Below are 26588 nucleotides of genomic sequence, written 5' to 3'. Positions count from 1 at the left end.
TCTCACTGAAAAGCAGAGAGTACCTTGTTCAAACTAAGCTTAATGCAGAAATGGTGATCAGGCTGTCAAAAAGAACAATACAGACCTGGCAGTTTAAAGGCCAGTCTGTGATTTAGCCTCATTACTGTGCATCATCATATTTTCTATTCAATCATTTTACCAAGGACAATGACTTAAAATACAAATGTAAGAGGGTCATTTAGCCCCTCAAACAGAGGTTTTCTCCATCTCAGGGACTGTCAGCTCTGTAAATAACAGCAGAGTTAATAAATCACAACATGGGGCATGCACTGTCACTTCTTGAGTGAGAGGTCACCTTGGTCTCTGTGCTTCCCCTACCCAAGCTGTACCCACTCTGGCTCAGCAAGGAGGGTAACTAACAAACAAACCCCTCTCAGGAGTAACTGGGGCTAAGTGCTGCTGCAGGGAGCAAGGCAAGTGCAAACATCTCTCCCACCTAACAAAGGACCCATTGCACCAGCGCCCCATGGTCATCAAAGCAGTGGTGCCTAGCAACAGTGTTAAATAAATCTTCTAACAGATAACCTTGCAAACTAAAACAAATAAATTAATGGGGAGAAAAGCTTATTCTCTTGCAGAAATGAGACTTCTCAAATGTTTTATTGATTTTTAAGTCTGGAGTATCCTGGAATTATTAAATATATATTATACCAGTCCTACACTAAAAACATTATGTTACAGCTGCCATGCCAACAATGGCAGATAGAAGAGGGTTTCAGTTTTGAGGTGAAAAATCATAAAATGCATGTGTGCTGGTTTTGACTGGGGTAAAGTTAAATTCTTAAGAGGCTGGCAGGGGCTATGTTTTAGATTTGTGCTAAACACAAGGCTGATAACATAGAGATCCTTTTGTTATTATTGCTAAGCTGTGCTCACACAGAGCCAAGGCCTTTTCTGCTTTTGGTACTGCCACATTGGAGAGCAGACTGGGGGTGTATGGGAGACTGGGAGCAGACACAGCCAGGACAGGTGACCCCAGCTGAGCAAAGGGATATTCCAGACCATGTGACATCATGCTCAGTATGTAAAGTTGGGGGGACATGATGGCTTCCCAAGTCACTGTTAGGTGTGATGGAGCGCTGCTCTCTTGGGGATGGCTGAACACCTGCCTGCCCATGGGAAGCAGTGAATTCATTCCTTGTTTCACTTTGTTTGTGTGGCTTTTGCTTTCCCTATTAAACTGTATTTATCTCAGCCCACGAGTTTTCTAGGTGGGGAGTGAGCAAGTGGCTTTGTGGGGCTTGGCTGCTGCCTGGGGTGAAACCACAACAGTTCTTTTTGGCACCCAGTTATTCTGTGGATCTTACTTCCTTTCATGATTTAAAGAAGTTCTGCAGTCATTTGTAATCCTCAGCAAAAGATCATTTTATGATTCAGTATCACCATGGATTAGAGCACAAAACTCTAAGCTATGTTGGCACACACACCGGCATCAGGGCATTTGTACACCCTCAAATCTAATATCCAGTTAGCAGATATAATCTTAGAATTATCAGCCTCCACAGCAACCCTTCAAATCCTATTAACTCAAGAACAGCTTCTGGGTTTGGAAAAACCAGAAGCTTTAGTGTTGACACATCAATTCCCTGCTTCAACAGGAATGTAACATGTATCACAGCTGGTCACAGACTCTGCCTAGGACTAGGAAAGAGTTAGCTTTTTCTATTTTTTTTTTTTTTTTCTTAAGTGGGATGCTTTAACCAGTATCCCTAGCATGTACCCACAGAAGAGACTTGTCCCCAGCCTTACAGAGCAGAGACTTGGTCTTGTTAAATCCCTAGACAGTCACAACTTCTCTCTGGACAGGAACATAGAACAACTAGGTAATCCAGGACTGCACAGGCACTAGGCACAGATTAGATGCACTGTACTGTATTAGTCTGCAACACTCCAGACTCCCATTCACTTGAACCACATTGACCTATAATGCATAGCCCAAATAAAGCTGGTAACAGCACTGCAGATGGTTGGGATGAACAGCATTTTGGGTCACTAAAGGAAATTTTCTGCTAGGACAACAGCATACAGTTAGACTGCAGAACTTCTGGTTGGTGCTTTGGATTTCTTCCCTTTTTTTAATTGGTAGAAGCCAGGAATAAGTGAAATGTAAAAACCAATGCTGATAAATATCTTTCTCCAAGTTTCATTTTAAAAACCTCAACAAATGTTTTTTCCATATTTTAATAAAATTAAAGCCTGTATTTATCTTGTTATGTTTTAAAAAGAGGCAAGTTATCAGAAGACTATCTGTCACAGCAATGTGAACTAAATGCAATGATTATTTAAGTATCAGAAAGTATATACTAACCACTTAAGGTACCTGACTATTTTACTGCACATACACTAATGTAAAAGTGCCTGCCTTGTGACTCACATGTTCACAAGCATACTTCTGTCATAAGAAAACCCATCTCCAGGCAATTGGGTGACAACAACTGAAGCTTGTTTTCTTAATATTCCCCAAATTCTGTACCATGATGTATCCTGACATAATATGATCTTACAGCCTGAAGCTCAGAAATCACTGTGAAAATCTGGTAAGTCACCAGTTAAATCAACATCTCTCCACAGATGCAGTGGAAGCAATATCTTCTGCAGGGGCTTCATCTTAGTCCTCATCAGCTGGATTATGAACACGAGCTTGTTCCACCTCAAAACACACTCAGACAGCTTCCTTGCTTTTTCACAGCTAGTTCAGGGTCAGATCCCAGACCCCTCCTAGACCCATGATCCACAAGACAGTGCCACTAAGATGCCGTGAAACCCTATGTCAAATCTCACAGACAAGGTGGGGTGGCTGTTGTGCTCAGCACAACAGGGGAAAAAAAAATCATTCACTGGATAAACACAGACAAAAAGAATTCAACTAATTACTGCAGTACTGTGCAGGCACAGTTACTGAGAAAAAGGACTAAAAGAGCATTGACTACAAAGACATGCTTGATATATTACTCAAACTGCATTTTCTCAAAAAACAAATCTAACACTTTGGGCAGAGTTGAAATCAGGATCAGAGGTAATGACAGGATTCAGATTCAGAGAGTAGCTGTGGTTTGTCTGTTTGTTCATCTGCTTATAAGCATTTGATTATAATTCACATATTTTGGATTTCCCTAGAGAACCTGGATTCAGGAAAATTAGGTGAGTGAAATATGTACAAAATCAAATTACTAAAAATCACAAGAGTATATAATCAAACAGAACACTGACAGCTCCAAATAATCCATCTCCCTATGTAAGCCCATAATCAGAACATGCATAAAAAACTTTACCAGCAATGCCATTACTCCCCTGCTACTGCAGTCAAGAAAAAGCTTTCTATAGGATGCATAAGTGAAATCAAAATACAAATTTAATTCACTAGGCAACTCTTTGTTCAACTAGTACCAAAAATTCCCCGAAGTTAATAATGTATTCAAGTTTCTGCACTACACTTAAATAAAATATTAATTCAAAACACCATAAGTAAATTTCTGACCTATTTCATGCAAGTTGAAGAAAGGAAACAAATATACAGTTTCTTCTACAAAAGCTAGTTCTGCAATTTAGATGCTACTTTAACAGAAAAGCTGGTACAACCATACTCTAATGAGTCTAAGGGCCACAAGCTGCAACTTACTAATGTATCCTATTTACTAAATCCCAAACAATGACTTTCCCTTTTGCTTAGAAAAGAACCCGAGTGTTCAATCAGTAGCGCCCAAATAGGGGAGGGCAACATCCAAAATAACACCACCTGCCTTGAAATAAGAACCCAGACTGCAGCACCACAGTGCTGAAAGAGGGTAAGAAGCAGCAACAGTGAAGAAAGACTGATTCCTCAGCTAAGCATTTTTCTATGCTCAAAGGGGGACAACACGGCCTCCATCTCTCAAGCAGCCTCCTGCAGCTTCTTTCCTGGCAATGGAGAATCAGGGACAAGAGAAGGGAGAAGCAGTTTTCCTATTTTCTATACTGACATGATGTTAGAGGCTTTCTAGGGCTTCATCACAGAAACACCAACAGCTTAGAAGCAAAACTGCCTCAGATCCCACTGTTTACACCATCACCACAACAAATGCCTGTGCAAGATGTCATTACAGCTATTAATAGTACCATTAACTCAATATTGAGCTGCTCATTGGTATATTTGCAGGATATAACCCCAGGTCAGCAACTCCCACTAAAAAAAACCCATTGGTTCATGAAACATGCAACATCAACTTCAGGAATTCCTTTGATTTTAATCACAATATTATATTTTATTATATTCCTGACCAATCCCTGCCCCTATCAAGTGCATCTTTGCTACTGGACTCCAGTCTTGAACAATCTTATGTCCGCTGTCCAGAAAAGTTGGTAACATCTCAGCAGGCATCAAAAGTGGCATCACTGGCTCATGCAGTGCTGCCACATGCTCCCATCCCTCTTTTTCTTCTTGGCACCACTTGCTGCATTCAACTTCAGGAAAGAGATCAGGACTGTCTTGGTGCAATCTGTGACATACCATCTGAAATCATGCTTTAAGGACAAGTGGGGAGTAGGAATCGTGTTTCAGACCTTACTCAAGAAAAAACAAAATACAAAAAGCAGGACTATTTCTCCATTATTCTAATTTTTCTAATAGGCTACTAAGTTACAATTATTATAAGGCCATAATGAAAATTAAAGATCCCTGCCTGAAGAGATAAGCTATCTCCTACCTACATGAAAAGCATAAAATATTTTCACATTTGAATACATCAGCTACTGTGCTTTGCCCAAAGGGAACAGAGAAGATTACAAAAGAAGTCACTAAAATTTTTAAAGATTTGCAAGGCTAAGCAGTCATTTTATTTTTGCAGATGCTGGCCAACACAATAGCTACTTCTAATTCCAGACTACAGTGGTACTGAAAACCAGCATTCAGTCACAGCAGCTTTGCCAGAGATTTTCTGCAACTGCTCAGAGTTCTGTCAATTGCCTTCCATAAGTGTTTACTTTTGAATAATTCAGTATCTTCAAAACCCACACATATTTCCTAAAGTAAATATAATGAGGGCCAAAGACATATTGCACATTTGTTGGCAGTCTTTTGTTCGAAAGCAAGTTGCTACTTTCACAAAAGCTGCTACCATGTCCTTATTAACTCCCTACAGGTGGTATGTCTGAAAAATCACACGTGCTTACAAGCCACTCAGCCAGCCCTTTGTGAAGTTTCACATTGCACAATATTCCAAGTTGAGCAATTAACGTGTCTTTTTGGGTACTTCAGCAATCTTTTCCCAAGGTAAATAAACCAAGCAGCAATTAATTTGTACTTGACTCCTGGGGGAAGGGAGGGATTAACGACAGTGAGGCAACATGATCCATCCAGTGGTAACACACTTAGAGACCTTCAGACAATGCCATTTATACCTTCTGACTAGGAGGGCCATCGCCTTCATCAGAAATGCCATCTTCCTGCTGATCATAAGCAGGGCCTCCCAGGAGCCTTATTCTCTTCTCACATTGCTTCTTTGCCACTGTCAGCTGATTAATATACCTCTTCACATTGCGAGCCCTTAGGAGGTCAGCTTTCATTGCTGCAGTTTCTTTTCCTTTTGAATCTAAGAATAAAGCAAATCAGAGACAGTATTTTACAACAGGAAAACATCCTTGTACCATTGCTTCTGTGAAACACAAATCAGAGACAGTATTTTACAACAGGAAAACATCATTTTACCATTGCTTCTGAGAAAAGCAAATCAGAGACAGTATTTTATGACATGAAAATATTGTAGCACTGCTTCTGTGACCTGTCTGATCAAAGCATCTGTCATCCATGAATCAGCTATCCTCATCAGTACAGATACTGGGAAGTTTGCATTTGAAAAAGAATGATGATTTTTAAACATTCTGCAATGATAACTCAAGGGTTTACATAAAAAAGTTGAGGGGAAAAAACCCTTATTCAAATGCATGGCAAAACCCAACCCCCTCCAGCTCTTTTTATAGTTTGTTGGAGGACACAGCCCAAGACCTCTATTCAGGATGTATGTTTATCAGATGGCATTAAGGAAATTACTAACAGCCATGGCAAATGACTCCACACGTGGAGCTGATGGCCTATATACCTTACTGAACATAGCATTGACTGCCTGGAGTCACGAGGGACTGGGCTCTCTTCCCCCCAGCCCAGCATGACACATTCCCACACATCTTATTTGCAAACCCAAACTTCTTGTGCCTGATGTGAACAGCCTATCATACAATATCCCCTCCAGGCAACTGACCAAAGTTCATTCAAAATGGTCAGATGACTAAGAAAAAAATCTTATAATGCTACGCCAACACTGCACAGTACTGTTAGAAAGTAAAGTAATGTGAAGATGACACAGACTTAGTAATAGCCAGTGTAATGGTTATGCATTCTACATTCCATCCTCTTCAGCTAATTACCTGGGTCTAAAAAAAGGAGCAGCAGATAAAGCAGATCTAAAACCCTATTGTGTGGAAATAATGTTTAATATCTGCAGGATGCAACTGATTCACATTTACACATTGGTTTTATTTTACTCTTGCTCAGTGATAACACTCATGCTTTTTTGGGCTGCAGCTATTACTCAGTAGCAAAGCCCTTGGCTTTTACTTGGCTCTGGACTGATTGCTCAGGGATAAATAGTAAAGATCTATTCTACTATGTTTTCAAACTATTAAATGCTAGCAAAATCATGTAGCTAGAAACAGCATTTGATTTTCACAAGAGTTGCTGTTACGAAACAAGTACATAGGTTTGTGAATGTACACACAGCAAAAAGGAAACCTCTCAGAAATTATTTAAAATCCCTATTTTAAGCAAGTTTCTAATACATTATGGCAACTTCTCCTTTTACAAGTGCTTTTACCCTTATATTTCCCCCTCAAAGCCACATGTAAGTATTGCATGCAACTCTCAGTTGTCTTTTACATACTGAAGGACAGCTCAAGGTACATGGAACTCCCTGAAGTTCTACACATAACTGAGTCCAGATATTCTCCCATTATCTTCGCCCATATTTTTAATCTCACTTGATTTCCTTGATGTATTAATGTTGGTAGGGATGGCTCCTGATACAAATACTCTTAGTATTTTAATGGATGAGTATCATTTGCATCTGAGCTTCCATATAATAGTGAATTAAAGAGATGATACTCACTGAAGCAAATGATAAAATTACAAAAAAAAAAAAAAAAAAAAAAAAGCCATCTGTTTTCCTGGCATGTTATCTCCACAGGGAAGTCAACAGAGCATTTAATTTAGTGTCTCAGTTCCCTAAACAGAAGTACCAGTATTAATGAAAGGAAAGGAAAGGAAAAGACCTTAAGGACAGAACAATACTCTCCCACAAATCAAAACATTTAAGCTATTACAAATACAGGAACAGAACTTTAAAGTTTAATCTTAAATCCCAAGATTAACGTTTAAGATTAAACCCCAATCTTCTCCTTGCTGCACTTGACTCTAAGATGATTTTTTAGAAGTGATCAATTCTTTCAATTGTTTAAATGCTTTGGGTTCAAAATGCATACTTGAAAAACCACACTTTTGAAAACCCACAAACAGTACAGTGCAATGATCATTCAGCCTTCTTGAAACAAAAGTACCCTTCTTGATGGGAACAAGGCATTCTTGAAGGGTTTTCAAAGTATGCATGTCTACTTCACCTGAAATCTTATCCTGTGACCACAGCAGGCCTCCAGGAGAGATTAATGAGCCTACCATTTCCAGTGATTATTTCCTGTCTTAACAGAGATCCTTCAAAAACATTTACCTCAGGTCTTCATATTGAAAAGGAGCCACTCCACCCAAGCATCACTCAGGGCAGTTCCAAAGATGACACTGCCAGCCTGTTTCTGCTCCATGGATAAACAGGACTGGTCACCGTGGAAGCCTGCCAGTGAAGTCCTTCACAAGTAAACAAGAGGCTGATGAAAAGCAGAGCAGCACAGAATGTGGCTGATGTGCTGCAGTGCAGGAAGGACAGCATGGAAGTGTGGACTAACACTAACACTTCCCTCTTCCCAATGATGAAAGATAAGCTAGCAGAAATCAGGAGGAGCATTTTCAGCTCAACTGGAGAAGGTTAGGTGGATCACTGGTTTTCTCCAAACCCTAATCTGCTTTTGAGGTTTTAGAGATTTTCAGACCTAAACTGCTCTGCTTTTGTCATATTAAGCACTATCAAAACAATATTTTAAGTTATAAAGACTTCTCTTTTTAATATGTTCTTGTCTGATTCCATAATCACCAAAATACCGAGACAGAATTAAGAGTGATTTTCCCCATCTCTGAGCATCAGGAAAGATGATGTTCGTTACATTCAGGTATTACTGCATAAACCAAATAAAACCAGAAAGGCACAACAGGAAAGGCTTGCATGTATTCACACACCCTCCAGCAAGCTTCAATAAATGGAAAAGTAGTAGATTTCTGCTACTAAGACCACTTTCACCACAATGCAAGGGGGGAAAAAAGCATCCTTTGAGTAATACTTTTTTTAATGAGTAACAACTTTGTAGTTGGGTTATTTGTCTAAAAAAAATATTATTAAAAGCAAACAAAAATCACTCCTTATAAGAAGACAAGACAAGAAATATGCTACTTTGGGATTTCCTCCCCACAAGCTGCATACACTTTACCAACAGCAAGCAAGCAGAGCCTCCATCTTCAAAGGAGCAAAGCGTCTTTTACTAACTTTCTCCAAAATAATTCTCCTTATCTGGGGAAATTTTGACAGGACATGCACTGCCATGGAGGAACTTCAAATCCCAAAAGGGTCCTGTGCACCTCTCCTAAAGGCAACCAAAAGCAATTAGTACCAAAAGCTGAATTTCAAACTCTGCTTATCAACCCACAGTTGTAGATAATTCAATTTGCACCAAACAACATTAAAATAGAAATGGTCCAAATGAGCTCAAACTTACCAAGTAATCAAAACTATTCCACCTGTGCAAATTGTTTTATTCTATGCATTTCTTGCCCATCTGCAGTAATTTCTGACAAAGCTTCCACACTGTCTTCTAAATCACTCATAACTATCTTGACTTGAGCTCAGCTAGAAGTGTATCCCCAGAAGCATATCCTAACCCACCAAAACAATTTCTGAAAAGTGATTTCTCACAACTAATTTTCTTTCCTCTTCTTTTTTTCCCCTGTGGTAGCTTTGCTACTTGAGCAGGTTTCTATCTATTAAGTACATGAAAGTGAAGTACATATTCATATTATCCATTTTTAAGTCAGAATATGGGACCTTCCAAACTGCCATGCCAAAAAAAGTCACACAAACTTTATTACCCTTAAGCACACTGGAGGATACACAAAAACAATGTAAATTTGCTTAAAGCAGAAACTTAATTGTATTTTAGACATGCATGTTCCCACCCCTCTCTTAGCAGTACCAGCAGAAGGCAGAGATTTCTCATTTTGCCTACAAAGTAATATATGGCAAAAGCATGAATAAAACAGAAAATACAAGCTCTTGTTCCTTTATAGCTTCAGTAACTACAGATCCATGACACCTGGCAGCACACACAACAGCACTGACCGGCCCTGTCACTGAAGGAGCAACACACACTCTCCAACACAAGTTTTTTGCAAGATTTTTTCCAAGAGCCAGGTTAAGCACATACAGGGCCTCCTAAATGCCATGCTTAGTATTCAAGTAGTGAACATCGATTTAACATTTTTGTGTAAGCAGTAACTGGAATATCATATATAACTTACAAGTCTTTATAGACCTCCTCCAATCTTAGAAACCTTGAATTACAAGTTTTAAAAGTCCATGTAAAAGGCCTGGAAAAGCATTTATTCAATTCTGTGAGAGCAGGATGACCTTTAAGAACAGCACACACTGTTGTTCTACTGCTCAAGGTCCAAGGAAAGGACCTTGGGCAGCTCTCCTCTAGTCTGACAACAGACTGAGGGAAGAAAAGTGTTAAATACCAACCACTTCTACAGACAGGTCTGGGAAAAGGGACTTACAGGGAGACCATGGACAAGTTAGGCCCTGATCACTAGCGATGCATTGTACAACACAGCCTCCCACTCATGGCCACAGCTGAGAAAAATAAAAAGTCAAGTGGCAGTAAGGTAAAGCTGAGCCTGGAAGTCAGTATGTACTATACAGTAAAATAATATCCACCACAGAGAACCTCTGACTGCAGGTCCTTGCATCCCCTTTGGTGACATCTATCTGACCAGTCAGCCTCTTCCCTCCCTCTTCCACTGAACAGCATGTCTCCAACTGAGAGATGCATTACCATCACTAGAAGACACAAAGGATTTCAGGAAGAGAAAGAAAAACTTCCTCTACAAAGCTGACCGGAAAATCACAAATAAAAACAAATAATGCACCAGAGACTCTGTAGCCTTTACCCTCACCCATATGGATTCCCTCCACACTTACTGCTTGAGCATGACGTGCAGGCACAATGTCAGCTCTTTAAGCCTTGCCAGAAAACTGCAAAAATAATTGTGTGTGAATGTTTATTCCTGTGTGGAGGATGCAGGGTCAGGGGGAGGAATCATAATACAGTTTTGACATAATTAAGTTACGTGGCATCTGTAATCTGCTGGAACACACAAGTACCCATTTTACTTCACTTTAAATTATCATCTTGACAAAACCCACACATCACAACCCACATAACTAAGCTAGCCCGCAGCCCCAGCTTTTTTATTAAAGTCCCTTTTTACAGCTGAACATTCAAGCCTCTTTCAGAACCACAGCACCTGAGAGGCCTGCCCACAGGCAGTTCTGTTTCTGTGCCACTTGTCAGCTTTGCTTATAAAAGCAAATATCTAGACACACAGTGGGAAGGCTCAGCAGGAGAAATCTTCTGCTGCAACGCAGCAGATCTCTCCACACAGAAATGGCTGCTTATTTGATCTGTCTCGAAATCCCCGCTTGAAAACGAGCAGTTTTCTCAACAGGGATGCCCTGGGGTCGACCACACTGTAGTGTCTGAAAAACAGCCCCATCCAGTCATCCAAGGGTGGTTTCCAGTCATGCTGTGAAGTCATGTGTAAGGTGGAGGGCATAGAAAATTAAAAGGCAAATCAGACAAATCCCTTTACAAAACATCCTTCCAAAAAAGACTTGCTCTGTGTTGTCCTAAGACAAGGTACAGGCATTTTTTGGGTTTCTTGTAAAAAGCAGCTACTAAAAGAGAACCTTGCTAAAATTCTGGTAGGATCCTGTAATACAATATCAGTATGAGAAGAAACAAAAATGCGTTTGTTAAAATTAAAACAAGTGTATTTAAGCAGCTTCCTATTCATGTTACAGCAAATATCGAGTTATTATAGCAACTTACTTTTGTTGCTATTTCCCAATTGGTGTTTTTGAAACCTTTTCTTTAAAAAAAATTAAGATTCATTCTTGCTTCTAGAGACTTGCATATCATCTGTCATTCATGCTATAATGTCTAATCCAGGTATTTGTCCTCTTACAAACTGCTTTAATAGGTCAAAATGTAGTAAACATTTTCAGATAGGCATTTGATCCTTCAAAATCTTTAGCAGATATGACAGATTTTGTAAAAAAAAAAACCAGCAAACTACTAAAATACTTAAAATTTAGCTTAATTTTAATTGGTTCCCTATTTAGAATGAATCTGTATCAAAAGGTAAGATGAGGAGAGTTGTTTGTATTTAAAGGTGTAGAAGGATACGATTCTTTTAAGCATAGCACATGTGACTAGAGAGGGATACCATCTGAATATACCAAGAGGAAGAAAAACCAGACAAATTAAACAAACAAAGAGAAAGAACAACAAAATTACCACCAAAACTAAGCTGCCTCCTACAGTCACTTCGTGAGTGACCATGACCATTTTGGAAGAAGATACACAGGAAGACAACGTAGGAAAACTGAAGTAAGGCAGATACATGCACACACCAGATTCTGTGCTTTTGTGCCAGTGCAAATGAGAAGTGCAGGGTCAGAATGCAAGGAAACGGATTCTATTTACAGAAGTGACCTGCACTGCTCCAAAATAAACTATCTACGCTTCTAGAAACAATAATGCTGTGTTAGGTTTCTTATTCAACTTCAGCAAAGCCAAAAGCAATTCTCCCAGCCACAGAAATTCTATCATCCTCCCACAACTGGCATCAGACTGCAAACCTCTCACATTACTTTGTGTCTCAACATTTTAGACCTTTGACTCTCTCAGGGAACCAAATGCAAAACCGACTGCTTAACATGAATCACATGCTTCTGTACATTTTTGTTTGCTCTCTTATGCTCACATACCAGAAGATTCAAGTGATAGAAGTCTGAAAAGAAAGAAGCCCTATAACATGCCATTTTTTAACTCCTGAGGATTTAATACAGTTATGTTTAAAAGAACTTTAAAATAGTTTCTGATTTTATTAGAGTGTCCTAACAGCTAAATATTTTGCCAATAGGTGGCACCAGCACTAGTTAAAAAGTGTAAAGAACCCTGCCCTTACTGAGCAACAAGCTTTCCTCTCCCACCTTACTAGGCATCAACATTAAATGCACACTTTGGTATCACCAAATAAAACAGTAAAAAGCTCAGGTAACTGTAGCCCCTATGAGAAGTCATCAGTCTGAAATCTGGTTCTCAGGATATTCATCCTTTAATAACAGACACCTAATCTTTTTAGAAAAAAGAAATACTTTTGGTCAGTTTTAGAGACTTAATTATTTCTCCTTAACCAATAGTAAAAGCCCACAGTCCTGCTCAGGAATACTTATTGCTAGTCATGTGGTTGTACAACGCTTCTTTTGCTAAGAAAAGTACAAATAGTGGCTAAGCAGTCACTACCGCACAGTTCAGGCCACTTCTGCTACACTAACTTGCTCCTCAGGTTTTTGTTTACACCTTCTTGTATTGAAAGCACTGCCTCAGGGAGCTCCCATATTTCCAAGTGATGGAAGCTGAGACCACTCTCATGTGGAACCCCAGCTGAGTACTGCATCCAGTTCTGGGGACCTCAGCACAGGAAAGGCATGGACCTGCTGGAGCAGGTCCAGAGGAGAGCCATGAAGATGATCAGAGGGATGGAACACCTCTCCCAAGAAGAAAGGTTGAGAGAGCTGGGCTTGTTCAGCCCGGAGATGAAAAGGCTTTGGGGACACCCATACAAAAGAGTCCTGTAAGAAAGATGGGGATGGATTTTTTAGCAGGGCTTGCTGCAATAGGACAAAGGGGCAATGGTTTTACACCGAAAGAGGGACAATTTGGATTACATAAAAGGAGTGTCTTTTACAATGAGGGTGACAAAACACTGGAACAGGCTGCCCAGAGAGGTGGTAGATGCCCCATCCCTGGAAACACTCAAGGTCAGGTGGATGGGACTCTGGGCAGACCAGTTGAAGATGCACCTGCCCATTGCACAGGGGTTGAAGTAGAGGATTTTTAAAGGTCCCTTCCAACCCAAACCACTCTATATCCACGTACGTACTATCTACGCTTGCTCTACTCTTACACTTTGAGAGCAGCCATCAGGCTCAACACAATGCTGGCCAGCCAGAGTTCAGCTGCTCTAGTTGAACACCCAGGCACTAAAGAAGCAGTTACATTTTCAGGACCCAACTTTGCCACAAGAAAAAGGAAATAGCTATCAGTAAGACTATTTCTCGCCAGGTTGGGGTCAAAGCTAAGAGGTGCCCTTGACAAAAAAGGCAGGAGCTCATTTAACAGCAAAGAAGGAACTGTCATACACATCCAGCTGCACACTCACACTGCAGGTATGCACCACATGCTGGGGGAGAAGATTAAAAAGAGAAAGACAGAATGAGATTGTGCAGACAGACTTTGATTTTGCATAAAGCTTACATTTAGTTATTGACCATTAAACTGTAATGCTACCCCTGGATTTAACATCCAGAAAAGGAAACATCAAAACATGATGCTAAGTAACACGGCAGTATCTTCCACACGATTTCAACTATCTTTATGTTAGCAATGAGCTGTGCTGGGGTTTCTTGTTGGGTTTTGTTTTTTTTTAAGAAGGGTACCACAGTTTTTCCTCTAATATTTTCTTTTTAAAATTCAGGATCATATTAGATACATTACCACATTAGGTAAAATGCCTCCACCTCCTTTAGGAAAAATAAGGCACAAAACAGTCTTCAGAAATAGATTTTACCTCTCTACAGTTTTGATAGTCCTCTTAAGAGTTTATTGTACATACGTAGAGCCTGAAAAATTTTGGTAGATGAAAACTGAGTGAAATAACTGAAATTAAAAATCTGCCCTAAATTTGTGTGAACTATAAAAAGATGGTATTTGCATGCCTCTGTTGGGCACACTGTTTCATATGTGTCAAACAAAAACATCACCTTTTCAGACAATGTGCATAACCACTGGCTCTTTAATAAACAAAAGGGTTAGCCCCAATAGTCCCCATAGCTGACAGAGTCAGCAATGGTAATCAACCCTTAAATTATATATAAGGTCACTATAGGAATACACCGAAAATAAAAGCCCATATCATAATAAAAAACTTCAATGCACCACCTAGTGAAATTTGTTAGGTTTTTTTTTGTTTGTTTGTTTTTTTGTTTTGTTTGTTTGGTTTTTTTTTTTTAGTACAGGAAGAAATCAAGTGCCCATAAAAATGCAGAATCAACTTTACCACATACCACCCGCTCTATACTTTTGTATCTGTTCTGCAGTACCAGACAACTGTAGCTTCAAAAAAAACTTCTATTCATAATTTAGAACAGTAGATATTTAAACAGATAAAGTCAAGTGAGATCAAGAATTAATTAATAAATAATTAATTGTAGGAACATAAACCGTATAAAAATATTCCCCAAATCAATTATTGCCTCAACAGGACCAATGGAAGCACAAATGGAAATACAGGCTTAGCAAGATTTGATTTTTCTTAATGTTCTCAGAGTTAAATTCCCTGTTCTCATTTTATTACTTTATGAAACAGACTTTCCATTCAATTATCTTTCATCTGAAAAATATTAATATCAATTTCTATAATGTACACTAGAATAAAAACCAATGCCTACTTTTCCTTTTACCTTGGTTTGGTACAAGCGTGATATCCTACTGGAATGCACATTTAGCTCTATTTTAGAGTGTAAACAAAAAGTATTGTTGGTGTTGACAGCCTTATACTTTCCAAAACTTGAGCATGGACCTCAAGCTCTTCAGATTGCCAAAAATTTCCCCACCCCACTGTTCATTTTCTGTTTCTGCATTTTTCATTACACTTGAATATACCTTTTAAAGTTTTCCTTTCTGATACATGGAACTAGAAAATTATTTTTTAACCTAGAGAGAGATAGGGATTACATGAGAACCTCAAAATCTTTTATGTTTATTTATAAAGAAATTGACTTTACTATCTGTTGCCTTTTTATTATGCATTGATACAACTGAAGTATACCTCCCTAGACTAATTATTTAGTCAGTAATTTTGCCATTAAGATCATCTCCTGATGATATACCTCAGGTTTTACATATTTTGAGAGCCATAAAAAGTAGTATATGTAATAAATATAAGTACAACTGTAATATGCATTGCTTTTAAAAAGGCAGCCATGGCCAAATCATTGCAGAAAATCAAGAGGACTCTTTATTGCAACTCAAAGACATAAAATATTGAAGAGTCAAACTAAAGTCTGACTGACAAATTATGCTGTATCATTCCTTCTTCTGTGTTTCAAAAAGAGAACAGACTGAGATTTTGAAGAACAGATTGTATGAAAAAGAAAGTGGAAATATGATTCTCAGCATATGAATTTGTCAGAAATCCCAGTCGCAGCAAGTTCTGAAAATAAATGTATCATAGTTATGACCTTTTTCATGATCTATCAGCTTAGATGAAGATAAGGTGGGGGATAATCATACCATGTGAGCTTCTGGAAGATTCAGACAAATTAAACAGAACCAAAATACTAAAGGCATAGCATTCCTAAAATGTGTCTAAAAAACCCACACACACTGATTGCATATGTACGGCATAAGTTCAAACAGCTTTTCAAAATGAAAACAACAGATGTGACTTAAACATGGCATCTTACCTTTCTGTCTCTTCACTTGGGGAATATTGCTGATTGTGGTTGCCTGAACTATTTCCACTACAATTTGATACCTAATTTAAAAACAGTAGGGAATAAGGGTGAAGAGAAGGAGGAGAAGAAAAAAACATGGTATTAATTTTTTACAATGTGTTCTTCATACAGCACACTTAAGAATTAATAAAAATCAAAATACTTCTACTTCCTCCTCATCTATAAACAGATTAATTTTGCAGTGTACCTGCAACCTAAGGAGCAGTGTGCACATGGAGCAGGGAAAACAGATTATCTTGAAACAAAAAGGAAACATTCAACTAACAATAACACTGTACTCTTCTCTCAACTGATGGCATTGCACAGACAGGTAATATTCACAACACAATATAAAGCCACAATATAAAGTCATACTCTAAACATTAAATATAAATTTTCATAGGAAACCAGGATGGTAGTTCAGTTTAAAAGAAAAGAGCCAGCTGTAAGATTCCTCCAGCTAATCCACTCCAAATGGAGCATATATAAATTTGCAGAAGAAACAAATTACACTAAAATATGTAAAATCTCAAAGTACTACACTAATAATTAAAACATGTTTATCACCTAAAACTACACTAGACAATAGCAGACAGTTAATGCAGCTAGCAAACTGAACTTTAAGTAAAACTGATTTTGTAAATAAGAAATACCATGCACTCAGCAAAGAAAATTACTGTCAGTTAAGTCTCATAAATGTCAAAGTTCTGGTCATAACACTCAAATTCCTTTCAATGCACTTACTTGGACAGCTATTAATACTGGTAAGAAAGCAAATTCACTGGAATATTTGCTATCTATCAAGTTAACTCTTAGATGAAAGTTGAAGCCTCCTAGAAAGGCTGCTATTTCTGTGATGACTTATTCTCCATTGAAGAAAGAATATGTGATCCTTAAAATCTATTTCCCTTCTTTCATGTAAACTTTTTTCACCAACATCATTCTATTACCCCCATTTCTCTTGCCTCCTATACCTCTTTTAGGATTTTGATTGTCTCTGGCTCTTTGTATAAGCAGCTTCATACACACAGCATACACTCACAGACTTTTTTCTACAGCAAGTTCTTCAATTATCAAATTGAAACCTGAAAACCTGTTTGAAAACCTGTAATTTTTGTACCACTACTTCCTTTTGCCATTACTGTATTTTGATTGTTTCCACCCACCACCAGAGTTCTTGCCCAGTCCGTCAGAGGAAGAACAGCCCCACAGTAAGAGTGGTGGTGTGGTGCATAGGAAGTCCCACAGTTAATTCCCCACTCAAAGACTTCCCAAATTATTCAGGGCAGCTCAGTTAGACCTTTGATGCATTGATTATGTGATCTGTAAATGCACTGCAATTCACCTCACTCAGGTGGTGTAGGCTAACTGAAATCATGAATTTATCAAACAAGGTACAGACAACCAACTGCACATGGAAGGTAGTTCCCACTTATTTTGCAATTTTTTTTTCCTTCCAGATTTCCTCCCATTTGTCCACTTTTGCAGTTTCATGTGTTTTTATTACCGATACTTAACACAGCATCTCTCTTTTCCTGTTCTTTGTATTCCTTTAGTATGGGAGATGCTTGGAGTTACATGCTCAAAGATGCTATTTAGTCTGTTCCTCCCAGGCACTGGGCTCCTGCTGCAACTATTCAATGGGAGTGCTGTACAACACTGCATCTCAGAAACACCCCTTTGCTACGCTGCCACACCATGACCCTTTTCTCCCTGTAACTCTGTTCCAAATATTCCAGCTGACTGATATTCTGTGGTGCTGGTGATTCAACATCTAAGGACATTTTAAATGTGATGTGATAATTTAACTTTGAGGAAATGACTGTACTTGATAAACTGGACCCCTCATAGCCTCACATCCATATTACTTCTTCCCTATCCTCTGTCAATTCACGCACTTCTATCGTTTCTTAGGGAAAAGATGATACAGAGTCAGTAGTGAGCTATGTTGTGACTTTTTGCTTCTGTAACAATAAATATCAGAATAAATACAATGCTGATCCTGAGAGCAGAATAAAAACTATCCACCAGCTTATTTCCTTATTATTTTTTGTTCTCAACTATGTTTTTAACCCAGCGGGTCTTTTATCTTTATTCTTCTCCTGACAGAGAAGGTACATGTTTCACATCTGATGTGAAAGAACTCATCTTTTCTTCCTTCTTTGTAGCAGAATTCCAATTAATCCATGCTAACTTCAGTTTGCGGGGAAATGAAGGTGAAATTTCACTGTTTAACTATTTCTTCTTGAAAGACAGGGACAACACTCTTTGTGGTTGGTAATACAGGAATAAAAGTCTGCCTCCCTTCATGACAAACATCAAAGAAATGAAACTTTAGAAAGAGAGTGTTCGAAGGACATTAGTGTATAACCATACAATGGTCCCTTCTGTGAAAGCTTTGCTGGTTTGTTTCTCTCACCCCATTCCCCCCAGTACATTCAACCTTTCAGATGGTAAAAGTACAATAGGAAAACAAACAAAAAACCTCAAAATAGCTCCCCAGAAATCAGCAAATTCCTTTTTATCAAAATATCAGCTCCCCTGATTTCCCTACAAAAATTCATGGGATATTTCCACAAAAACAACAGCTATGTTCCAAGAGATTAAGTGACTAAATGTTAGAGGCTCACTATAGATACAAACAAACTATGAATCCTAAAGTTCTCCAAAATTAATATTAATTAGTTACTGCATCATTCAAATGCATTCCAAAAATAAAATCCATAAAAGCCATGCAGAAAATCAATACAATATTTCTTCTTAAGGTAGTGCTTCTAAGCTAGAAGAGAAACAAGATTTAGAAAATCCTAGCACCATCATTACCCTTCCAGGGAGAGCTATTTGCATAGCAGAGAGCTTTACACTTGCTTACAAGGAGACCCACAGAGCCTCCCCCTCTCTTTTCTGACTTCCTGGGTGAGAGCAACACACACCTTTCACCCACAGGTTTCCACTGAACCAGCCAGAGGTTTTCCCTGCCTTCCCCACCATGAATATCTGGCTATACCCGCAAGAAAGCCTAGCAAAATTCTGCTAATGAAATCAGTCTGGAAGGATGCCTTATCAGCCCTCCCTCCTGTACTGTCACATGCATACATCAAGGAGCACCCAGGAGTCCCTGCCTCCTTGGCTGTCGTCAGTCAGGAGTCTGAGGAAATGTTTATCAGCGTCCCACAGCCTCTTGAACTTAGCAAGGTATTTTATTATCTTTATTTTATTAAACAGATAATCTGCAAAGATAAGCATGAATGGAATGTTTAATACAAAATAATGAGTTCCCAGCAGCTGTAGTGCCTTAGGACAAACTTCCCTCAAAGTTAAGCCTACAGTGAAAATTGCCACTGCCTGTAGGTGTTCTTTACCAAGATGTTACGTGGCAACATTGTAAGCAACAGGAGGAGGCTTAGAGATCATGAATGCCATGCACTGGCTTAGAACAGACACTGAAAAATTATTTCCAAATAAAACCAGGAATTCTTGATGAACGTAATTACCCAGAATAGCATCTAACTGGAAAACTCTGTTTAAGTAAAACTTGCCAGTAATTTATTTGTTGGAAGAGAACGGGAAGCATTTGCCCCACTCCCATCAATCCAACAGACTCTTACTGTGCTTCTCAGGGGTAAGTGCACAACAGATTATTTGTTTCTTCCTATTTAACTCTTTCTTTACAGATCTGCCCTGTGGTTCACTGTTGTGAATTACAGCTAAGTACCACCTGGTTTTGTTTGTTTTCCAGTCCATATAGGGACCGCTGTTGGGTTTGTTAATGCAAATCTGCAAGGTTTCACTGGTTAACCATGAAAGCTTTGCCAGATAGACTACACAAATTTGAGATGACTGCAGGTTGGCCCATCTCTCTCTGGGTGCTCCCACAGTGCTGGAGGATAGAGAGAATGGGAATGCCTCCTCCCACAGGGAATGCTCTTTAACCACTATCCCAGAGGAAGAAAGAACACTGCCTCCAAAATCAAATACTATTTCTCTTTAAAAAAAAAGATCAATTTTCTCAGACATTTTCTATTAAAATCCTGATCAGGTTAGACTGACCGATATTTCGTAGGGTGTAGAGGAACACATTTCAAGATTACAGCAGTTGGAAGTTGGACTTCATGGACTAGAAAGGAAAAACCTAGGTGCAGCCAAAACCACATTATTTCATAAAGCAGATCTGCTCTCTGGTATTAGAGAACGCAATTTAAAGTGACCTATCAGCTAAAAAGAGAACACACTGAGCATTAATGTGCTTGAACAACAACAACAACATAAGAGTTGGGTTTCTTTTGAAACAAACAGATCCATTAGTGTGATTATGCTAATAAATACATCAATTAGGTTTTAGGCAGAGTCTAATATAGACTAATTTCTGCTCTCAGGAAAGGCACACTGTCCTAGAGTAAAGAGCAAATTTTACAGCAGGTGAACAATAAGTAGCCAAGCAACAGAATCATTTCACCATCACCTAAATGTATTTTCCTATCCCAGAAATGCAAGTGGTTTCAGAATCAAAGAGAAGAACAAGAGAAAGGATGACGTTATTTGCACAGCCCGCACACTCCATCACAACAAGCAATCTCTTGGCCTGATCAGGCCAAACCTAACAGACATTCAGGGTCACAAGAGATGACACAGAATTCACCAAATGTAATCAATATGCATGTGTATTTCAGATATATCTACAGCTATTTGAGAAGAGAAAAAGCTGGCCTGCAGCAGCAACAGAGGGGAGTTGGGAAGAGGAAAAACTGCCAGTTCTGGCTGGTGGTAAGAGCTTAGGACAAAGACTCCAGAAATGGTTTCAGGGGTCCTCCAAAGCTTTGCTCTGCTCAACAAAACCAACTCAAGGACATCCAGGGAGGTTCTATAACAGCAGTTATCTTTGTTCCCCACTTCCTAGTCAGCTGTTCCTTATCGTTTCACATAAAGCAGAAATCAGAGGAGAAACAGCTGTAAAGATAAGGCAAGCATAAACAACTGGTTCTTGGGCAAGCAGGCTTAAGATGTGGGCAATATCTCATATTAAGAAGAGAGATATAAGGAGAAAGAGATGACACGGGGAGTGGAATTAGTATGAAAGTGAGCAGGTGCTATTTGCATTAGAAAACAGGCAAACAAACATCAAACAAACTCGTGATATGTAGGAGCTCAGTGATGTTTTTTTGGTTTTTAACGAGCTCTGTAGAGTTCATTAACACAGTTAAGAAGGATGCAATTGGGAAACACCTCCCTGCAATAGTCCAGGAAAATCTCTCATCCAGTGGTATAATGTGCTGAAACTCAAACTTCTTTCCACGCCACAGAATCACAGCAAGCTGTTCTGAATGCTCAGTGTCCCTAAGATCACTATAGCTCACATCACCAGACCACCATGGCCAGTCATAATTCATAAAGGTAATGAGGAGAAAACCATCCACACTAATGGAAATTCAACATATTTCATCTAACTCCACAGAGCTCAGTATGCCTTTCATCCATTTCAAGCATTTATCCCTTTCAACAGTACAATCATCTCCAGTATACTACTAGGCAGACTTTTTATGCACTTTCTGCCACTAAGCTAAAATGCTGATTACATTAGAGATCTAACAAATGTTGCAGCTTATCATCCTTGCAATCTCTGCTTCACCAAACAAAAAGAAATCTAAAATGAAATTTAAAAAGAAAAATCACAATTCATTCAAATCTTAGTAATGGGCTGGAAAAGAAGCATGCTTAGTTTTGAATGAGCTACAGTGAAATGTTAAATACCTCAGTTGTTTCAGGAACTCAACATCGGAGCTGCTGTTAATGAGCTTGATGAACTCCTCATAAGAAGGAGCATATGTGTAGTCTTTCTTCTGATGCTCATTCATCTGTTCTCTGTACTCCAGCTGGCTGAGTAGCATTCGGTTAATGTAATCTGGATCACTCAGCAGTTCCACCACTGGTTTCAGTACTGAAGAGAAAAAATATTTTAAAACAAAATCCTTATGTTGAAGAATAACTGCTGTCTTGCAAATGAAAACTGCAGATAAAAGACAAAAATAAATATCCACGTTTATAAACCTCAAAAAATCCAACACCAGTCTTCTGGACTACACAGGACATTTGAAATTGCATATACTTTCTTGATAAAACTGGTTATTCTATTACAGAAACTGATGTACACTGACAAAGCTGAGCTCTATTTGGAAAATTCCACGTATTTTCATTCTTTATGCTGCATGATCTGAAGGCTATGACATTATAGCCAGTAGAAATGAAAGTAAACTGAATTGCATAATATACTTGGGACTTCGTAATTTCTGAATTTGACAGTAACATAAAAAATGCATACTGTTTTTATAAACTGTAGCTGATAAAAGCAAAATAGAAATCCCTCAATTTAAAAAACACACTGCATAAATCAAAGTGTAAAATAATGAATTAAATATAATGATTCAGTTATAGGATCCACAGATTTAAGGTTGAGTTTATTCATTTGAATGTAATATAAAAGGCCAGAAATATTCATACAATCACTATAAATAATGCCAAGTAAAGCTGCAAAAGTATTCCTCTATGAAAAAAACAGAATGAGAAAAGACAAATTGTGTTTCATCCTGAAATGTGATGAACAGCCTGGCATTGGATCATGAAAATTAAGTAAGTTTATGCTTGATTTTGTGAATACAGTGTCTTACTGGCTATCACAGAAATTAAATTTCAGAATGTAAAAGCAGAGCATCAAGACTTATACCTGATAAACTTTGTAATTGCTACTATTTTACATGTACAAATGGTTAATCAATCATCTCTTATCTTTGATCTACCTTTTGTTGCAAGTATTTCTGCAAGGACTATGCGCAAGCTGACAGACTGGACATCCTTTGAGGGTAGGAGACAATACACCAGAACTTGAGAACATTTTTGCAGAAATCTTACTTCTTCATCAGAGCTCCTCAAGCATGAGTGCAGCAAAAAAGGTTTCGGTGGATCTTCCTGCCTAGAGAGAGAATAATAAAGAGGAGAGACCTTACATAGAACTTGTACCAGAAGTCACCTATGATCATCAGTCGTTAATTGATAAAATGCTGCAGCATGAGCACTGGGTGGGTGCTGTGCTGAACATGCACAGCAACATGCTGCTGGGTGAGTAAGCCCATGATGCACACTGTGTTGTTTGCAGACTCCTCACAAACAAGTTTTTGGATGACAATCTGAAAGAAACAGGGAGCAAATCTCCCTCACCTTGATTCTGTGCCCAATACTATCTAGTTCATCTCCTTGCAGGTGCCAATGGTTTTCTGGACTTTTCAGAACATGTTTGACTGAACTCCTTAGTGCAGGTCACAGCTGTACCTTTTCTTTATACAAAAACAGCTGTAGAACCAGAGACAAGGTATCCTAGCAGTTCTTTAATGGCCGCATGCCTGATGTGCTCCAATCCATTTTAACAACAAGGTGACCAAGCCAGTGGCTCCAGACAAAGTGTGACCTGAGAGGCACCACAGTAATTTACAAAGGCAGCCAAGACTGGTTATCAGTAGAAGGCTCTAAGGTGCTACAAAGGCTTGTATCTGTCATGTCTCATACCAGTCCCTGTTCCTATCTTCCACAACATCTGCTTTCTTCCCAGAGCTGGAGGCTGCCAACCTGGTTAGGTTAGGTTGCTGTCCTACTCAACTAACTGCTACTCACAGAGCTGCTCTAAGCCCATTGCCTCTGTTTGTGGAAAAAGTGACCAAGAACTGTACACAGTCAAACCAAATGTTTTCAGTTAGACACCACTATACACAGTCAATAGCAACAGGCAGTATTGTATAATAACTAATTTTTTCTAGTCAGTTCAGGAGGATGAAAATATATTGGAATAGTAACATAATTCTGATTTTGTTCTAGTAATACAATAATTTGTCTTAAGGAGACTAAAATTAGTTTTACAATTAATTTTCATAAAAACAAATGTAAAGATGACATTTGGGTTTGATTTGACTAACGCCTTTAACTCCATCACAAATCAAATGCTTTGTTTGCAAACACAGGTCATGAAAGGTGTTTCGATTGTTATAGGTATGTCAAATTCCAAAACATGTCCCTTGGAACACCTTGGATATAAATACTCTTTTCTGAGGAGTAGTGGTTTATGAAGATGATGTGTAATCTTCATTATCAACCAGTCCAGGTGGTGCAGCTGACTGAGCTCAGAAAGCTGTTTATCTTGTTCTGGTAGGATCTTTTCTCAGTGGCAGCTGAATACATAGCTATTTTCCTCAGTGCATTTCTACTCTTCTTTCCTACTCCAGACATATCGTCAAGCCTCCCCTACGCCACATCAAATATCCCCTGTCATACTCTCCCTTAAAGGCGCTCATTATTTATCCAAACCCAGACAAGTCTTAGGCAGATTACTGACAGAAAGTCTGGGTCATTTACCTACAGTCACCTCTTATTGTGGAAGTAAAGTCTTCCAGACAGGTTGGTGCACCCTAAGTCTGCCACCTGGAAACACAGCCAGAGGCATACACAAAATGCTGGCAAACAGGATGACTCACAGGGAACATAGAATAATTAAGGCTGAAAAAGCCCTTCTAGATCAAGAAGTCCACCATTAAACCATGTCTTTAAGTGTCACATCTACATGTATTTTGAACACTTCCCAGGACAGTAATTTTATCACTTCCCTGGACAGCCTGTTTCAATGCCTGACCATCTTTTCAGTGAAGAAATTTTTGCTAATAATGTAAACCTCCCCTGGCACAGCTTGAGGCCATTTCCTCTTATCCTGTTGCTTGTTAGCTGAGAAAGGACACAGACCCCCAGGTGGCTACAACCTACTTTCAGGCAGTTCTCTCAGTAGAGAGCAATAAGCAGTAAGAGCCTCCTCCTGTGCAGACTAAACACCCCAGCTCCCTCAGCCACTCCTCATAAGGCTGGTCCTCTAGACCCTTCTCCAGCTTTGCTGCCCTCCTCTGGACATGCTCCAGCACTTCCACACATTTCTTGCAGTGAAGGACCCAAAACTAAACCCAGCCTCACCGTCAAGACACAGCCTCACCAGTGCCAAGTACAAGAATTATCACTAGAAATGATTCCTGTGTATTAACAGCCATGATACAGAGTTAGAACTAAATGCAAATGGTGACTGCTTTTTGGCCTGTGAACAAACCCCATCTATTTTGGACCCCTTATTTCTGGGACATCTTGCATAGTGATTAGATCAAGATATACTTTCATAGCACTTACAAAGCATAAAACAGAGTCATAATGCACAGAAAATTTAACTGAAGTGCAATTAGCCTTCTTTGTCTTCAATATCTATCTACAAGTCTCCTGAGGAATGCCAGTCTGTTCAGGACTGCAAACACACTGCAGCATTAACTGCACCTATAGTACCACCCATGCAAAAGAACTCTGTCTCCCTACTGCAACAATTTATTCCCAGTCAAGAGCCAACACATACAGCTTTGCTGAGCTGGACCTATGCCAGGATTTTTCTGACACACAGGCAGGGGAACACAAATGGAAAATGGAACAGAATAAACAAGCACACAGGCAAATATTTGGTTCTTACCCTTCTAATTTGTCTAATGTATTCCTGCCCACAGAAATGCAAGGGGGGAGCAGAGCTGCCTACACTCCACTTTATAGGCTGCTCTAGAATATCTTCATTTTTTCCTGGAGTTGTCTCCATTATCTAAGAAGATATGACTCTCTAGAACAGGTTTTCCTAGCCAAACTATATCTACATGTGATCTAAAAAGCAAAAGGGAAGATATTTATGAAAATAGACAAAGTCTTCAGGAAATTCAACTCTAAACAGGTCTTGCCTGTCAATGCTGAACAGTTCTGTCAACAAATCCTGCAATATTCATCACTGTTGGGCAAGAGAAATAAAAGGAAGACTGAAAGCAGGAGAGGAAGCTTGGGGGGAAGCTGAACAGCTACATAATAAATCAATATGACAGCGATAAATCTGACAAGACAAAACATACTGGTTTATATCCTCCTGTGCATGTATACAGGAAGCATTACAGTTCTATTAGTCTCAATATTACCAATGATGAGCTTGCAGGGAAATACTGTGTGTCAACTAAAAGCCTGGCCAGTAAACAGCTGCCCTTTTAACCCAGGCTTCCCCTTCACTGATACACATTTAAAAAGAGAGCAGTGAGCAATCACAGAAGCATTAACACCAATGCTCAGCTACCAAACCATGTCTGTTTACTACCTTAGAGCAAGAGCTAAGATGTCCTCATCAGGCATATTCTCAATTCTGTGAGAATGTGGCACTGTTTATTTTGCAGAGACCAACAGGAAAAGCAGAAATATAAGTGCAATCCACATACATGTACACAAAGGAGAGTGCTGCTACATCTCTCCAGTGTCAATAAAGCTATTAAGCACTATTAAATAACCCAAATAGTAACATAGACATTATTTCTTTTCCTATCTAATTCTGAACATGTATTACTAGCACTGTGTGGTTGGATTTTCCAAACAAACAGTCCTTTAGTAATCACAGAAAACTGAACTAAAACTGTGCGCAGATATTTTTAGACAGAGCTTTAAAAGCCCAGT

At 39.0% G+C, this 26588-nt stretch overlaps 1 protein-coding gene across 3 annotated transcripts in view; it reads right to left on the bottom strand.

Annotated features, from left to right (window-relative positions):
* SNX25 (sorting nexin 25) overlaps positions 1-26588 on the bottom strand; it is an 83343-nt gene that overhangs the window by 26332 nt on the left and 30423 nt on the right. For all 3 annotated transcript variants that reach the window (XM_041427882.1, XM_041427881.1, XM_041427883.1), the window contains exons 4-7: positions 22841-23013; positions 21798-21984; positions 16020-16090; positions 5398-5588 (exon numbers count right to left, since the gene is read on the bottom strand). In XM_041427882.1, the coding sequence (XP_041283816.1) occupies positions 5398-5588; positions 16020-16090; positions 21798-21984; positions 22841-23013 (622 nt within the window). The remainder of the gene's footprint in view (positions 1-5397; positions 5589-16019; positions 16091-21797; positions 21985-22840; positions 23014-26588) is intronic.

The sequence above is a fragment of the Onychostruthus taczanowskii genome, unplaced genomic scaffold (genome assembly GCF_017590055.1).
Source record: "Onychostruthus taczanowskii isolate IOZ18803 unplaced genomic scaffold, ASM1759005v1 scaffold12, whole genome shotgun sequence".
Taxonomy (NCBI): Eukaryota; Metazoa; Chordata; class Aves; order Passeriformes; family Passeridae; genus Onychostruthus; species Onychostruthus taczanowskii.
Note: the sequence above shows the minus strand (reverse complement) of the source record. Positions and strands in the feature narration are given on the sequence as shown.